This window comes from Carcharodon carcharias, chromosome 17, assembly GCF_017639515.1.
Source record: "Carcharodon carcharias isolate sCarCar2 chromosome 17, sCarCar2.pri, whole genome shotgun sequence".
Lineage (NCBI taxonomy): Eukaryota > Metazoa > Chordata > Chondrichthyes > Lamniformes > Lamnidae > Carcharodon > Carcharodon carcharias.
Window position 1 is genome coordinate 4,283,954 of NC_054483.1, and position 17,544 is coordinate 4,301,497.

General features: G+C 43.4%; 1 protein-coding gene across 6 annotated transcripts in view; it reads right to left on the reverse strand.

Annotated features, from left to right (window-relative positions):
- Positions 1-17,544, reverse strand: part of LOC121289803 (2-oxoglutarate dehydrogenase, mitochondrial) — a 100,430-nt gene that overhangs the window by 26,577 nt on the left and 56,309 nt on the right. For 5 of the 6 annotated variants that reach the window (XM_041209638.1, XM_041209635.1, XM_041209640.1 and 2 more), the window contains 8 exons: positions 15,477-15,631; positions 14,577-14,723; positions 10,432-10,522; positions 10,053-10,232; positions 7,795-7,923; positions 6,015-6,194; positions 4,810-4,962; positions 2,505-2,607 (listed from right to left, as the gene is read on the reverse strand). In XM_041209638.1, coding sequence (XP_041065572.1) covers positions 2,505-2,607; positions 4,810-4,962; positions 6,015-6,194; positions 7,795-7,923; positions 10,053-10,232; positions 10,432-10,522; positions 14,577-14,723; positions 15,477-15,631 — 1,138 coding nt within the window. Of the gene's footprint in view, positions 1-2,504; positions 2,608-4,809; positions 4,963-6,014; positions 6,195-7,794; positions 7,924-10,052; positions 10,233-10,431; positions 10,523-14,576; positions 14,724-15,476; positions 15,632-17,544 lie in introns of those variants that run through there. The other variant, XM_041209641.1, reaches the window with a different exon arrangement.

The window sequence follows — 17,544 nt, forward strand, 5'->3', positions numbered from 1 at the left end:
CCAGCACAAAGGAAGATGGTTGTGGTTGTTGGAGGTCAGTCATCTCAGCTCCAGAACACCACTGCAGGAGTTCCTCAGGGTTGTGTCCTCAGCCAAACCATCTTCAGCTGGTTCATCAACGACCTTCCTTCCATCATAAGGTCAGAAATGGGGATGTTCGCTGATGATTGCACAATGTTCAGCACCATTCGCAACTCCTCAGATACCGAAGCAGTCCATGTCCAAATGCAGCAAGACCTGGACAATATCCAGGCTTGGGCTGACAAGTGGCAAGTAACATTCACACCACACAAATGTCAGGCAATGACCATCTCCAACAAGACAGAATCCAACCATCGTCCCTTGATTTTGATTTTCAATGGCATTCCCATCACTGAATCCCCCACTATCAACATCCTGGTGGCTGGGGGAGTGGGGGGGTTACCATTGGCCAGAAACTCATCTGGACTAGCCATATAAATACTGTACACAAGAGCAGGTCAAAGGCTAGGAACCGTGTGATGAGTAACTCACCTCCTGACTCCCCAAAGCCTGTCCACCATCTACAAGGCACAAGTCAGGAATATGATGGACTACCCCCTACTTGCCTATATGAGTGCAGCTCCCACAACACTGAAGGAGCTGGACATTGTCCAGGACAAAGCAGCCCACCTGATTGGCACCACATCCACAAACATTCACTCCCTCCGCCACTGACACACAGTAGCAGTAGTGTGTAACATCTACAGGATGCACTGCAGGAATTCACCAAGGCTCGTTCCTTCACTGTCGCTGGGTCAAAATCCTGGAGCTCCCTTCCTAACAGCACTGTGGGTATACCTACACCACATGGACTGCAGCAGTTCAAGAAGGCAGCTCACCACCACCACCTTCTCAAGGGCAACTAAGGATGAGCAATAAATGCTGGCCCAGCCAGCAAAGCCCACATCCCGTGAATGAATTTTTTTTAAAAAAATGTCGTAGCAATGGGCAGGGGCAGCTGACAAATCAGTGAACTCACCTAGACAGCCGAACCATGTACAGGGTTCTGTGAGGCCCCAAATCAAGCATGCATGTAAACCCCTCAAAAATAGAACCCATGCAAACATCAACCATTAACTTTATGCCTAAAAAATAGGTCGCAAAAATCTGACTTTTACAATGGGTATATACAGTACTTCATTTCTTTTCACTTATAGACAGGACAGGCAGGTGTGCTCCCAGCCACTGCTTTGAGGTGTGCAAGGTGGTCCGGCTGATTAATCCTCACACCGGCAATGCAGCCACCGATGCTTTGATTTCTGAGTAGCGTTGTTGTCCCCTAACACAGTGCTTTCCAAATTGGAGACTTGGAAATAAGGGGAACAGGACTCGGTGCAATGGTGTGGGTCTGGCGCATGCTGCCGGTCATCCAGTTACCGAAGATGGCCCGACAGCAAAAAATGCTGCATTCCAGGCAGTGTGTCGGTGATAGTGCAGGCAAGCTAGTTAAACAGCAAGTGGTGGGAGGAAAGCACCCTGAGACACTCAGCAACTGTGCGAGTCAGGCAGGTGGCGAAGGCAGACACAGTGCCAGTGTCCCTTATCGGCAGCCATCGAACCAGACCCCACTCCAGAAAGGGAGGTGCCATGTGGTGAAGCATTCAACAGGCATCCTGAAAGGCAGAATGGAATATAGGAATCTTCACAATCAATGTTCATTATATGGTACAGCCCTGGGGAAACTTCACGCAAGTACTTTTAACGCCGCAGAGGGCCGTTACATTCAGAAACGTTTATAGTATCATAATTCAGATGGAAGCAGTTTTGTGATTATTAAACCATTTGGAAAAGGGGTCCTTCAACCAAAAAAGAATCACTGTCCTCGTACACAAGCTCTGTGCAGCCAACGGCAGTGTTATTCGCATTCATTGCACAGCACCAGAGATCTGGTTACACCAAAGCATGCAGATGCAAGAGATGATCTGCTGAAGAGCTCCCAGTTGCAGCAGAAAGGGATCAGGGTACTTTGTTTCAGAAGCTGGTCTTTACAGAGCTCAGTCTAACGAAGCCAAACTGAAATAGAAACACTCTCCTGCAGCCCGGCTATTCCACTAAAAATCACAAAATTGAATTGGAGTTCTTCTCGTCACAAATGCTACATTGAACGGCACACAGACGTTCCCAGCTTATCCACGGCTTCAAAGGTGACTTCTTTCCTTGTGACACATTTTAAGCACAATTAATAGGTGCAACTTGAAAGATGTGCAACCTGTAAAACAGCTACCCAATCCAGTGATTATTTAATTGCTAGTGTGACTCTGCCTTCTACAACCAAACAAACCTCCTAACTCAGCAGCTCAGCTTAGCCAGGCAAGGAAGACGCACACACTCGCATCATCTTCTCCGACCTATAACTGGGCAGCAAAGCAGCAGCACCGCTTCATACTTCAGTTTGAATTATACTGAATGTGGCCCCAGAAACCTTGTCCCCTCTGGGTTTAGGCCTTCTCTGGAGTCCTTGCATCGCGCGCCAAAATACATACCAGGCCATGGTGAGTCGAGCCAGTGTTTGATGTGCATGATTTTCTCATCTTTCGATCGGGCATATGCCTCCTCACATATTTTATCATATTTCGCCATTTCTGCCTACACAAACCAAAAACAGAAAAGAAAAAGACATCTTCAGAAGTAGGAATTATGACTAAAGCGCCAACTGTGCACACACACTAGGGCCGTCAACATCTTAAACAGATAGCTGTGGTGACACAGGCAGGAGCTGGGAGTTCTTTTTAAAGGATTACAGCTCAACCTTAACCTAGATCAGTGGCTCTGAAAGTGGGGTCCCCAAACCACTGGTGGTCTGTGAGGGTCCTGCCAGGTGGTCTGGTCTAAAATGCAAGTCATGTACGCAACATCACGGGTGAGGCCATAATAAAGCAGGCATAAACTCTCCTTTCCACCACTCGCATGACATCAGACCAGCTCCCACGTGTGCAGCATGAGCAACAACCCAATGTAGTTTTACAAGCAAGATTTACGTCACTGTTAATTTGTCTAATAAGGTAATTTGTCTGTAAGGTAGGTATTAGTTTCTCAGAAGGTTAGTGCGATGGTCTGATAACATATTAGAACATTGCTGAAGCTTTTTGCCTTGCATTCAACAGGAAAAACACAAGAATGCCAAATTTCAAACAATCACAACAATTTATACTCCAGGAGAAAAGGGTGCTGATTGCTTGGCAAGTCGATTCTGATTGGCTGAAGACTTGCCATGGGGAAAACAATAGGTTTCCCAAGCTCCCGGTAATTCAAAAAAAAGGCACAAGGCTTGAACACCTTCCTTTTGTTTGCAGAGGATGGGTTCCTGCACGTGAATGGATGTTGCTTTGAACAAATGTAAATGAGTCATGTTATGAGTTTGACTAATTATCTTAATTTGGTTGTTGGTGAATTAGTGCTCCAATGCTTTAAATAACATTCACTTGTACTATTACTGCTTATAATCTGCAAGGTCTATATTTTTGTTTCTGGCATTAATGAATTATTTGCTTATGATATTTAATAGAAAAAAATAATGCACATTTGTTTATTACATTTAGCCAAGAAAAAGCAGCAAAATGTTTATCATTTCCGAAAGTTCCCATTAATTCTGATTTTTTTTGCAGTATTAAGTGAAAGTGGGGGGGGGCAGGGGGGAGAGGGGAAAGAGTAGGACCGGTAGATAGGTGGGACAAAAATCCCTGTGTGTATCCACGAACAAAAAAGGTTCAAGAACCACAGATCTAGATAACTCCCCCAGATGCCAAATAAAGGACATGCCATTTTGATGTACATTGGCAATGATCTATTCTCAGGTGTTGTGTTCGTCAATGAGCTCAGCTCCCAACAGACGGATCTCGTGATGACACCAAAGATGAACTTCTCAGATTTGCCAAGGTACTTTACATTGAGGGAAACCAGTCGTTCAAGATCTTTGGAAAGAAATTGTATTATTTGCTCTTGGGCATTGCTGGCAATGTCATCTACAGACCGCTTGCTGGGCAAGTTAAGAGTCAACCATATTAGTGTGAGACTGGAGTCATATTTAAGCCAGATGGATTGAGCACATGTTTCCTTCCCCAACGGGTAATAATAAACCAGTTGCGTTTTTACACAATTGCCTTGAGCGTTATGGTCACCTTTTTACTGATATGAGCTTTTTATTTCCAGATATTTTTAAAACTGAATGCTAGTTTTTAAACTGTCATGATGGGATTTGAACTCTCACTAGAGTATGACATCCAGTTCTGGTCACCACACTTTAGAACGGACATGAGGTTCCCTGAGAGGGTGCGGAGGAGATTTACCAGAATGGTTCCAGGGATGAGGGGTTTTAAGCTACAAGGCTAGGTCAGAGAAGCTGGGGTCGTTCTCCTTGGAGCAAAGGAGATTGAGTGGGGATTTGATAGAGGTGGACAAGATTCTGACAGGTTTGGATAAGGTAGACAAAGAAAAGCTATTCCCACTACCTGACTGTACAAGGACTAGGGGGACACACATTTAAGATTTTGGCTGAGGTACAGAGTGGTAGGTGATGTAAGGGAGAACTTTTTTTTTTATACACACAGTGAGTGATAACAACCTGGAACTTACTTATGGGGGTGGTGGAAGTGGAGACGATGAATGATTTAAAAAGGAAATTGGATGGGCACTTGAGGGAAGTAAACTTGTAGGGCTACAGGGCAGAGCGGGAGAGGAATGGGACTCGCGTTCTCTGGATTATTAGTCCAGTGCATCAGCACAACATTACCGTAAGTAACCCTGCAGGGTTCAACATTCAAAGCTGACAAAATAAAAAGAACTCCAAACCTCAAACTCTTGCTGAGTCACAACGCCCTCGGACATCAGCTTCTCTGCATACTTCTTCAGCACGGCTTTCTGCTTCTTGATTTGCTTGTACATCAGTGGCTGAGTAAACATTGGTTCATCCATCTCGTTGTGGCCATTGCGCCGAAAACAGACCTTTAAATACACAGCAAGTGGGCTCAGGTTTCCCATCAGAAAATGACACTGTCATCCTCCCTCCCACGGTTAATCTCTCCTTACTGAATAGCTCCCCCAGGGCTATAACCACACAACAATATGCCACATCTGGAACACTAGTTTTGGTCTCCACAGTCAAGGAAGGAGGCAACACAGCAAAGGTTCACTAAGTTGGACCCTGGGATTGGGTGTTTGGGTGGGGGAAAAAAGAGAGAGAGAGAGAGAGAGAGAGAGAGAGGGAGAGAGAGAGTGGGAGAGGGAGAGAGAGAGAGTGGTGTTGGTGGGTGGGTGTGTGCGTGTGTCCTATGATGAGTGGCCAAGTAAATTGGATTTATACTCTCTGGAGTTTCTGAGAGATCTCATTGAAGCATACAAGAGATTCTGAAGGAACTTGACAGGGTAGACACGAGATAGATTCCTCGACCAGGGGAAAGAAAGACATGGGGGCCAAAGTCTCAGAATAAGGGGCCAACCATTTAGGGCTGGGATGAGGAGAAATTTCTTCACTCAGCGGGTTGTGAATCTTTGGAATTCTCTACCCCAGCGGGTTGTGGGCACTATCGTTGAATACATTTAAAAAGAGGAGATGGACAGATTTTTGGTAACTCAGGGAATCGATGTTCCCAGGGACATGGGAAGTGGGCAGGAAAGTGGAGTCGATCGTACAGAATGGCGGAGCAGGCTGGAGGAACCGTATGGTCTACTCCTGCTCCTATTTCTTGAGTGACGTTCTAACCCTGTTAAAATTGGTCAATGGGACACAGATTGAAAATTAATTTCGCAACGTTCTGGAGACTTGGAAACAGGAATGTATGGCAGAATTTACCCAGTTGGTGGGTTTGCAGGTGGGGGTCCCGCAAAATATCCTGGGTGGCCTTCATGCTGCCCTCCTACTCCCACAATTTTATGGGGTATCTACGTTCTATTACAACCCGAGTAAAAATTGAGGCTAGTTATCCATTTCCTGTCCCGCGGACAAACGTGTTAGGGAGCAGAAAAGCAGTTCGCACCTCCACCGATCAGTTACCTACCAAATCAATCACTACATCCTTATGAAAAGTGTTCCTCCACTCGGCAGCCACATTACACACATACATCACCGCCTCTGGGTCATCTCCATTCACATGGAAAATAGGAGCGTTCACCACACGGGCCACGTCAGTGGGGTATGGAGAAGAGCGGGCTACTCGTGGATCAGTCGTGAACCCAATCTAACAAGACAACAAAACCATCAGACGCAGAATCTAATAATGGGCCACCCGGCCGCGTAAGGCATGCTTAGGTAATAATTAACTTCGATTTTGATGTTTCAATTTGCAATTACCCTCCTGATTGCCTTTTCCTCAGGAACGTTTCCTGCTGAACCAATGTTTTTAAACAGGTCAAGGTTCACAATCATAGCCCATGTCATTATGGCTTTCAAAACAGAATTGGATCATTATCTGAAGTGAAAAATTTTCTATGAGGAAAAGGCAGGGAAATGGGACTAGCTGAGCAGCATTAAAAACAGCTGGCACAGACATGATGGGCCGAATGTAACCATTCTGATTCCATTCCATCACGGAAAAGAGAGACATGTTGCTGAAGCTTTTAGTCTTGCACTCCTCAGGACAAAAGCAAAAATGCCAAATTTCGAATGATAACGATTCATGCTATAGGAGAAAAGGGTGATGATTAATTGGCAAGTCAACTCTGATTGGCCGAGGTGTTGCCATGGGGAAAGCAACAGGGAACTAAAAGCTCCCGGGTAATTCAACAAGGGCATAAGGCGTGGACATATTCCTTTTGTTTGCAGAGAATGGGTCCCTGCGTATGAAGGTGTGTCACTTTTAGCTAGTGTAAATGAGCCATGCTATGAGTGTGACTGATTATCTTTAATTGGTTGTTAGTGTAGCTATTAGTGCACTAAGGATTGTTCAGTAAGTATTCTTCAATCACTGAATCATATCTAACGGCAGACGTTTTGTTTTGGGCTTTGCAAGCACAGGCTGTATCCTGCCTATTACGAACAAGCGAAGGAACGTACTGTTTGATTCGATCAGTCAATCGTTGGGCCTATGTACTTGGCACCGCACCATATCTCCTACCCATGTGCTCTCAGAAATCAGAGCAATGGGATACAAATCCGCGCCAGTGAATCCCCCATTCAATAAGCCCCTGATTCAAATCATGCTACTGTGGGCACTTGTCCTTTGAAAACCAGGCAATTCTTCACCGACAATAAATAAATGATCTTCTCTTCCCTAATGTAAATTCACTAATTCTGTAAACAGAGGAGAATTCACAACTGGACAGGTGACAGTTCAAGGAAATAGTTTGAATTAAGTAGAATTCTTTCATTTGCTGCATGGAAGCTGGACTAACCCAACTCCCTAACAACAGGCCCTCACCTTGATTTTCCTGGATAGAGGGACACAAGAGAACAGTACAGGATCCCAGCTCAGTCAGCATCCCACAGACGTGCAGACAGTGAATGGAGGTCCGAGTACACATTCAGCAGCAGGGCCACAGATAAAAAAGGGCAGCTACAAATGGCCACATTATGAGAAGCCTTAGTGTAAATATTGGCTGAGGCTGGGGGTTACTCAGAGTCTAGTGATTTAGCCTTTTAGGCTCTTAATGCTGCATTTTAGAACAGAGCACAATTGAGAACATCTTCAAAGCAGTACACCGTTTACCCCGTTTGTTCTGGAGAAGAACACGTTTTCACTCGTTTGTCAATTCCAACTTGTGTTCACCAAGGGACTATTTTCCATCTTTACTCTATTAGAGGCAGTCAGAGAGCATCGTTCAGCTAAACAATTACCGTACCTGGTTATTCACCACCACGTGAATTGTTCCGTGAGTCGTATATGATGGAAGGTCACTCAAGTGGAAGGTTTCATAGACAATTCCCTGTCCTGCAAAGGCTGCGTCACCATGCAGAAGGATGGACATTACCTGGAACAATAACACGTCAAGATTTAATCTGTGAACATCTCCTGCATCAGATTTTTATCGCAAATGAACTGATTACTGATTCAGGTTTCCTCCCACTACTTTTGACAAGTTCAAGCCTCCCGCATACTGAAACTTAATTTTTTTTTTAAAGGTGAGGCATATGGGATGGGTTTTACTGGACAACGATTTATCCTTATTCCACTGGGATATGCACAGGAATAATATGGGATGTCACTAGATGCTACAAATCTCTCCAAAAAACGGGGGATAAAAACACATGAACAGATGATGTCGCTCAAGCTGTTCATTGACAGGTATTTAGAGCACAATATTTAGACAACACTGAAAATCAGCAGACAAAAATAATATCATTGTTTCTCATTTATACAAAACAATCGATTGGTCGTACAGAACTTGAATCTCGATGGAGAGAGAAACTTGTTGCCGAAAAGATTTTCGTCTTGCACTGATCAGGACGAACACATGAAAACCAAATTTCAAACTACCACAACAATTTATATGACAGGAGAAAAGGGTGCTGATTAATTGGCAAGTTAACTCTGATTGGCTGAAGTATTACCATGGAGAAAGCAATAGGGAACTATAGGCTCCCAAGCTCCCGGGTAATTCTAAAAAAGATAAAATCAAAGATAATCAGTTGAGCTCGTAACGTGGCTCATTTATGCTTGCTAGAAGTGACATCACTCATACGCAGTGACCCATTCTCTGAAAACAAAAGGAATATGTTCAAGCCTTGGGCCTTTTTTGAATTACCCAGGAGCTTAGGGAGCCTATAGTCCCTCATTGTTTTCTCTATGGCAACGCCACAGCTAATCAGAGCCGACTGGCTCGTCAATCTGCACCCTTTCTTCCTGTAGCATAAACTGCTGCAATTGTTTGAAATTTGGCATTCGTGCATTTGTCCTGATGAGTGCAAGACAAAAAGCTTTGGCAACATGTCTCCCTTTTCAGCAAGATTGCTCATTGTTCTTAAAACTGTTTGGAAGTGGCAACAGTTTGAGTGTTTGCACCGACCAGTGATTTTTACAGGGTACACACCTTGGCTTCCCTGGAGTCCACCAGTGACTTAGAAGTGAAATAAAGAGTCATTGTTTCATTCCTGATCTGAGCTGCCTCTGGGTACAGATATGCTAATCAAATCAGAGTTCAAAAGATCCAAGGCTCCGTCAAAGGTACTCGCCTCAAATATTTTGCACAGCTCCAGAACAAACTGACCTGCAGCAGGGCCGCTAAAAGGACACCCAACGTCACAACTAAATGGCCAAGGAAACAATTAAACCAAGAGGACTTTTTATAAGCAGTCACTATCAAAAGAGATAGGATTACCCTCCAAGTATTGATGGCAGACAGGCATCGGTTATATGATATTCAGGCTTTCATGCCATAAGAACATATGAAATAGGAGGCGGCAGCGACCGTTCGGCCTGTTGAGCCTGCTCCACCATTCAATATGATCATGGCTGATATTCTACCACCTCCACAACCTTTAATTGCAAAACTCTACTCAGTCTTGAACATGCTCAACGAACATCCACAACCCCCTCGGGTGGAGAATTCCGAAGATTCACAATCATTTGAGTGAAGACATTTCTCATCTCAATCCTAAATGGCCAACCCCTTATCCGTGTTAAAAAGGAAAGGTACAGCAGCAGCCATGGGTGCAATTTTAAAAATCCACGCCACATACTCGAGTTTCTTGTCCTTACGGCGTTAAAAATAATTAATGGCGTCAACATTTCAAAGATATTTGTCCTAGCAGGTGACACAGTGGACATAATGTCACATGAAAACGTGAAACTCATCTTTGGAACAACCTAGAAGAGGAAAAAAATACACCCTTTAAAAAAAAGACAAGGAGGACATCAAAAATATATGCAAAATGCTCCAACGCTCGCAGGACATGTACAGCAGAGGCAAGATACAATAAAGATTCCTCTACCAAGCTCCAGTTCCAACCTTTAAGAAGCAACTTCTGTTGTACCAGTGTGACATCTTCTCCCTCCCACTTATCAGTTTCCTCTGTTGGGATATGTCTGCTCGTCTTCAGGGAAATAATGGTTTGCACAACAGGAAGATACTAATATAGGAGCTGATAGTTCATACCGTACCTTCTTTCCTTCTGTGTCACTGAGGTAAAACTGTTCCGCTTTGGTCTTTCCTTGTACAACAGGATCGACAGCCTCCAGATGCGATGGGTTAGCCACCAGAGAGAGTGTTATATTTCTGTTTGTTACACGATTGATCCGCCGATGGTACATACCTAAATGGTACTTCACATCACCAGTGCCCTGTTGACAAAGAACAGCACGGGGTGCGGTGACACACAGGCAACATAAAGCTTTGGTAAATACCCACAGCTCCATTTGCGTCTAGCAAAGGAGTGAAGCCAGTATAAAAACTGGCTAAAATCTCAACAGTTGTACTGCACAGAAATGTCATCCTCTAACACTGCACATTGACAAACACATGTCCACCCACAACACTCACCTCATCGGCAGCTTCCAATTTCGAGTCAAACTGACAGAATATCTGCTCCAGTTCCTTCCTGATGACATTAGCCAACACATTTAGACGGCCTCTACACGGGATGAAGAAACGCATTAAACCAAATGGCTACCACGCACAGAAAAGTCCAGGCAAAGATTTGCAGACGGCTGATGCTCTAAGCCCGCAGTTCTCAAACAGGCGGTCCACAAAATTACATTAAGCCAAAAGTAACCGAGACCAATTGGGTTTAAGGAACGGTCAACTCTGAAAAAAGTTGCCAAGTGACGCTGTGTTCGAATGAGATGTTTTTGTTTCGAGGACAACCATCCAAAGTACCATTGTCATGACTTGGATCTCACCATCTGCTCAGGACCACCCGTCACTGCTTAAGATGCTGTGTTCTTCGACTAGGCAAGGCTTCAACGAAGTGATATGGCAAAGTTAACAGAGTCTGCCGCCTCCTTCATTGCTGCACCGTCACCCAAGGAGATGCAGAAAGCTGATAATCTAGTCTCAGACCATCCTTCAGCCACTTTCCCAGTGTTCTGAAGGGCCACTGCTTGACTAGACTGAGTAAATCAAGTTCTCTTTTTAATTAACGAAGGATTTTTCTAGGGAATGTTAGGAAATAGAGATAGTTTAAGGAAGTTATATTTGTATTTGTGGGTGTTAGGAATGAGTTTTAGCTTTAAAGTTTGATTTTGATTTGTATTTGTGTTAAGAAAAAGTCAAGTTGAGTTTTAGTTTCACTTTAAAAGGTGCCTGCATCTTCAATGAGTTTTATAGCTCCTAAAGAGAAATTAAGCAAACAAGAGTGTGCTGTTGCCTAGCAACAAGGATCCAGAGAGGCAGGGCCCACACACTATACACACACACAGAAAAATTAAAGAAACTGCAGTTTTGAGTTCAGTTTGAAGACAGCTACCAAGCAGAAGCAACCTAGAGGGCACAGGTAGCCAATTCTAAGCTAAAGTTGGTTGAAAGTAGCTTCCAGGGAGAGACTGGAGCAAATGGAACAGATAGCAAGTCTCAAGCTAAAGAAGAAAGTCCCCAAATCCAGGGGAGTGGGGCAGGAGAAAGTCCCAGGAAGACCTTCTAGATAAAGCAAGGACAGGAATCTGGAAAAGGTCCTGTTAAGTGAAGTTAACAGTGAGGAGCAGAGAAAGGCACCAGGCTTAAAGAGATAAGGACTTACAAGAAGCCAGAAGGTCCAAAGAGACAACTGAAGGTCTATAACTCTTTGCCAAGGGCATATGAAGCAGTGGTGTATTGTTGACAGCTGAGTCAGCAGAGAGTGCATGGAGGAAAGCTTGAATGAATGTGGTGACCCGGGGGAGGAACATTAGGAGGAGAGTTCAAAACTCTGGAGGTGAACCCTTGCAGAAGGCGTCTGAGAGAAAGCGTCGGTTTGGGAGGAGATTCCAAGGCGAGTTCTTGGCGAATGGAGATTGGAAAGCCTCGTGTGAAAGATGAAGTGCGGAGAGACCAGTTGGTGCTCAGTGTGACAAGCGTCTGGGGGAGTTGGTGAGATCCATAGCATCTGATTGAGGTGGCATCTGTCACTTGGTATCAGTGTGGTGTGTCTGACCACAGGTCACCTATTAGTTTGCATGGACTGTGTACTTACTGTGAACATTAGCGTATAAGATAGCTTTTGTAACTTGTTATCCTTACAACTCTATAATCTGTAAAGGTATGGTTGTAGGTGAAAGAGTAATGTAACATAGTTCATCTTTTCTTGTTAAATAAATGTTTTATTGTTTTCAAAAAAAGTTAATTTGCTGACTCCGGTGACTCTCCACATATCTAAACAAACAAATTAAAAGTTAGATCTATGAAGCTGGGTTCCACTCTGGGATCAGGCTTGTACAGCGTAACCTCAGCTGGGATCATAACAGGAACCATATTCTGCAACTCCAGCCATTTATCTCGGAAAAACTAGAGAAGCTGTTTTTTTATTTAAGATGATTTACATTGCCCAATATCACACCAAGGTTAGACAGGCTATGCAGTGAGCAGGCACACATTTTAACAACTACAGTTCTAAAGTGGGAAGCGGGTAAGGGCAAGCCAATCAATCGATTAATCAATCAACTTAAATACAAACATCTCACTCAAACACAGTTTCAATTGGCAACCTTTTTCAAAGTTGACCACGACTTAAACCCAGTTGGTCCTGGCTGCTTTTGGCTGGCATTTTAACAACCAATTGTGTTCAAGTCTAGATCAGATCGCTTCCACTGACAAGAGAAAAGCAGTGCCATTACGCTGGAGTATTGTTCATAGAAAAGAATACCATAATACTATGTTCATAACTATAACTGCTATTTTCCACTAGATGAGGAGCTAGACAATCTTAATAACTTGCAAAATTATATATTGGTTAATACATTATTAAAATTCCCTTAACAGTTTTATAAATTTATTTACCATTTAAAACCCAAGTCAAAATTATGACCCAAGGACCTATGGCCATTCTAGCAGCCAGAAATATCAGAGTCTCAAAAAGAAACCCAAAAAACATACCAGAGATCATCTAAGGGTTGAAAGTAGTGTTTGATAAATGGATCCCAAGCCAGAGGGTGAAGTTTGAAACCAGACAAATTATAATTTATATTGTATGTGTCACTGAATATTACGACTTGGGTGCTTTTACAGAGGGAGCTCCAGATATGTGGTGGAAGTAGGAAATAAGTTAGGAAAGCAATCAATGGTTTAGATTTTGTTAAGTTTTTTTTTAAAAAGAGAGTGGCTAGCAGACATCAATTTTCAAAAAAAATTGAAAAGTATAGAAGGAGAGGAAGCATAAATTGTGATTCTCCATAGAAAATTATTTCTATGAAGAATAAGACGAATTATTAAATGATGTGAATGCCTTCAACAGAGGTACAAGGGCAGCATGATGGCACTGAGCCCTGATGTGATGATAATCAGGGTCGCAGGCTGAAGTATGACACTAAATTGTTGGGGGGGGGGAGGGGCGGTGGAAAGAGAGATGAGGGGCAATAGTCAATACTGAACAGGACTGCAATAATTTATAGATATTCATAAATTTGCAAAATGGGCAAATAATTAGCAAATGAAGCCCAATACAGGTAAATGTGAGGTAGTACATTTTGGTAGGAAGAATAGGGAGATCATTTATTACTTGGAAGGTGCAAATCTCAGTGGGGTAGAGTAACAAAGGGATCTCTGTCTAAAAATACATCAGTTACTAAAAGCAGTGCCACAGGTTAGCAAGGTCATCATAAAAAACTAGGCTTTATTTCTAGAAGGACAGAATTGGAAAGTAGGGAAGCTATGCTAAACCTGTATCGAACCTTATGAACGCTGCCTGCATTTCTGGTCACCATATTATACAAAGGATGTATAGGCACTGGAGAGGGTGCAGGGAAGATTTACAAGGATGATCCCAGAAATGTGTGGGGTCACAAATCAGGAAAGGATTGACAGGCTGGGTCTCTTTTCTCTCGAAAAAAGGGAGCTCAGGGGGTGACCTAATCAAGGTCTTTAAAATTCTGAAAGGTTTTTGATCGAGTGGATACAGAGAGAATGTTTCCTCTTGTGGGGAAGAGCAGAACTAAAGGCCATCAATATAAGCTAGTCACCAAGAAATCCAATAGTGAATTCAGGAGAAACTTCTTTACCCAGAGCGGTGAGAATCTGGAACTCACTACCACAGGGAGTGGTTGAAGTGAATAGTATCGATGTATTTAAGGGGAAACTAGACAAGCATATGAGGGAGAAGGGAATAGAGGGTTAGGATAGATGAGAAAAGATGGGAGGAGGCTTGAGTGCAGCATAAATGCCAGCCTGGACTGATTGGGCTGTATGGCCCGTTTCTGTGCTGTGCATCTTAGGTATGTAATCCTTTTTATGTAGGTAAAGTCAAGCCTTGTTTCACTCAATTCCCAAAGTGAGCTGCATTAACAAAAAGTGGAGAAGAGATACAACTGGTTCTTCTCCCCCAGCTACAGCTGGACAATAAGTTTAAGTGCCCAATGTGCTGGAGGTACAGGCCAAATAGATAAAGAAAAAAGGAGCAAAAATTGGAAAATAAAGCTCGAGTTTTCTTCTTCTATATGCTGTTGGAGTGACTAACTCCCAGAGACAGTAAGTACTTCCCTGCTACCCTTTGGCATTACCTGTGAGGCATGCCCATGATGACATTGTCGACACCATTTTCACTGGATTTGTCGATGATGGTTTTCAGTGCTGGGATCAGCACCTCACAGCCTTCTAAGCCAAAGCGTTTCTCAGAGGACCACTTCCTCTGCAGAAACTCCTCAAACCTGGGAGAAAAAAAAAAATCAAAAGGCAGAAGAGTGAGGCACAACAATCCCAATTATAAAAATTCAAAACATCAAAGTGTGAATCAAGTTAAAGCTATGCAAACTGGTTTCTTAAAACCACACAACCAGACGTAGCTGCATAGACATAAGTCAAATAAACCTGATTATCTCCTCCTAGTACCATTGCAGTCTGTGCTGATTACCAAAATTATGGCTAAGTAAATAATAGCATTTATAATAGGCCTTAATCTAGATGGGTGCAATGATAAAATGAGCACTGCCAACAGCCATTAAACCTAAACGTTAGTTACAGTTGCGAAGATGATTCTGGTTTCCTTGACAAAAGGTCCAAATGGTTCTTCTCCAGCACAGGAGAATCTGTAACCACAATCCTGTTTCCCTATCAGCGCCTCTGATCAAAATTTGCAGCTTAGTAAAAAGGACTTGTGCTCTGCAATTTATGTTCTTTAATTGCAATCCACTGTTTATTAATGTCCTGGCCAATAGTTATCCCTCAACCAACACCTAAAATAGACGATCTGGTCATTATTGCCTTGCTGTTTGTGGGAGCTTGCTGTACACAAATTGGCTGTGGAGTTTCCCACATTACAACACTGACTACGCTACAAAAGATCTAGTCAGCGAGTGCTCTGGGATACTCTAAGGCGATGCTAAGCCACTATATAAATGCATGTCCGCCCGTCTTTCTTCCACATTGAACCATCTATTTGTCGCCGCTGCAGGGGCACTAACCTGGTAGAGCGGACCAGCCTGGCCAAGAGGGTGCGTTTCTCTTCATTTGTGAACTGCATGGCACTTGGAGTCTCGAACTTCTGCCTGATCCACTGGCACTGCTTCAGGTCATTGATAAACATGAACTCAACACCAATGTGCTGGCAGTAAGACATCTGGTGAGAAGTAAGCAAGCATCTGCTGAGTGCAAGATGTGTGAAAGCATGCACGCTAACACCTTGATCAGACCAACATGTTTAACTTTTACCAAACAAATGTGACTGTTAACAATAAAAAACTTTCCATTGGTAAATTTATTTAAAAAAAGCCAAGTTTCATTTTTTCTTGGCAGTTGAATCAATCAAAATAGGAATAAAAAAGTTGGGAAGTGCTTTGATATTTGGTTTTCCTATATACATGAGTCAAAGTATTCCCACCTGTGAGATTTAATTCTTGGACCAAGTAAAAGGACCAAAAAAGGAAAAAGGTGAGGCGTATTAGTAAAAAGAATTGTGACCTCAAGTTGGAGTTTTAAAGGCATTATAAACTTGTAAGGTGCCACAGCTTTGATGTCCTGGAAATGAGAAATTTAGAAAGAGTGCAATGGATCTTCATTTTGATGGAATGAAGATACATTTCCCTTCACCTTACACTTAGGAGTCAAGTGTCAGCATGGGAAACACTACTGTCTGTGGAAAGCGCAGGTTGGAAGGGGAAAATGGAGAGAAGGCCAGCGGTCATTATACAAGCCCATAAGAATCACAGAAATGTTACAGTGCAGGAGGCGGCTCAGTCTCATGTCTGCACTGGCTCGCTGAAAGCGCAGTTCATTTAGTCATCTTCTCCCCATAACCTTGCACATTCTTCATTTTCAGATATTTAAGCAATTCTCTCAAATGCCTCGACTGACCCTGCCTCCACCACACTCTCAGGCAGTGCACTGCAGATCCTAACCACTCACTGCATGAAAAAATCTCTCCTCATGCCTCCATTGCTTCTTTTGCCAATGACTTTAAATCTGTGCCCTTTTGTTCCTGATCTTTCCACCAATGGGAACAGTCTCTCCCTATCTATTCTGTCCAGACCTATTCATGATTTTGAGCACCTCTATCAAATCTCCTCTCAACCTTCTCTTCTCCAAGGAAAACAATCCCAGCTTCTCCAATCTATCCTCATAATTGAAGTTCCTCATTCCTGGAACCATTCTTATGAATCTTCTCTGCGCTCTAATACCTTCACATCATTCCTAAAGTGTGGCGCCCAGAACTGGAAGCAATATTTAAGTTGACGCCGAACCAGTGTTCTATACAAGATCATCATAACTTCCTTGCTTCTGTACTGCTCCTATTAATAAAGCCGGGTGCTTTATTAACCGCGCTCTCAACCTGTCCTGGAACCTTCAATGATTTGTGCATATATACCCCCAGGTCCCTCTACTAATGCACCCGCTTTAGAATTGTACCCCTTATTTTATACTGTCTCTCCACGTTCTTCCTATCAAAATGAATCACTTCACAATTCTCTGCATTGGACTTCATCTGCCACTTGCCCGCCCATTCCATCAACCCGTCAATGTCCTTTTGAGGTTTGAAGAAAAACAGCAAAACAAATACGAAGCAGCCAGTTTTGTCGCCTTCCCTTCCTCCAGCCTTACAGGTAATCGCTAACGTGCATTGGAAGGTACTCAATTACCTATTTCTATCCTTACTCCCATGGAAAAAAACAAGTACAAACTTACGTGCCTCAGCCAAGAGAAGTGCCAGCCACCACTCCCAGTTTGGAATTGCGGTTAGCACCTTTCTTTGGCTGTGGCGTGTAATGATCACCCATGCTGAAACGGGCACTGCCTCTGCAGCGGGTAAGTCGACAGCCTCAATGTTATACCCAGCTGGGGGGGGGGGGGGGGGGGGGGGGGGGGGGGGTGGAGAAAGAGAAGCCGTCGATGCCCCAAGTGTGGAACAAGGTCGAGGAAGCACCACATGGTCGACCTGCAGATATTGGTTTCCAGTGCAATCCAGTTGTTTTTTTAAAAAATATATATAATTTACACAACATGCAAACGAAAAGGTGAAAATGTCAAATATTGATC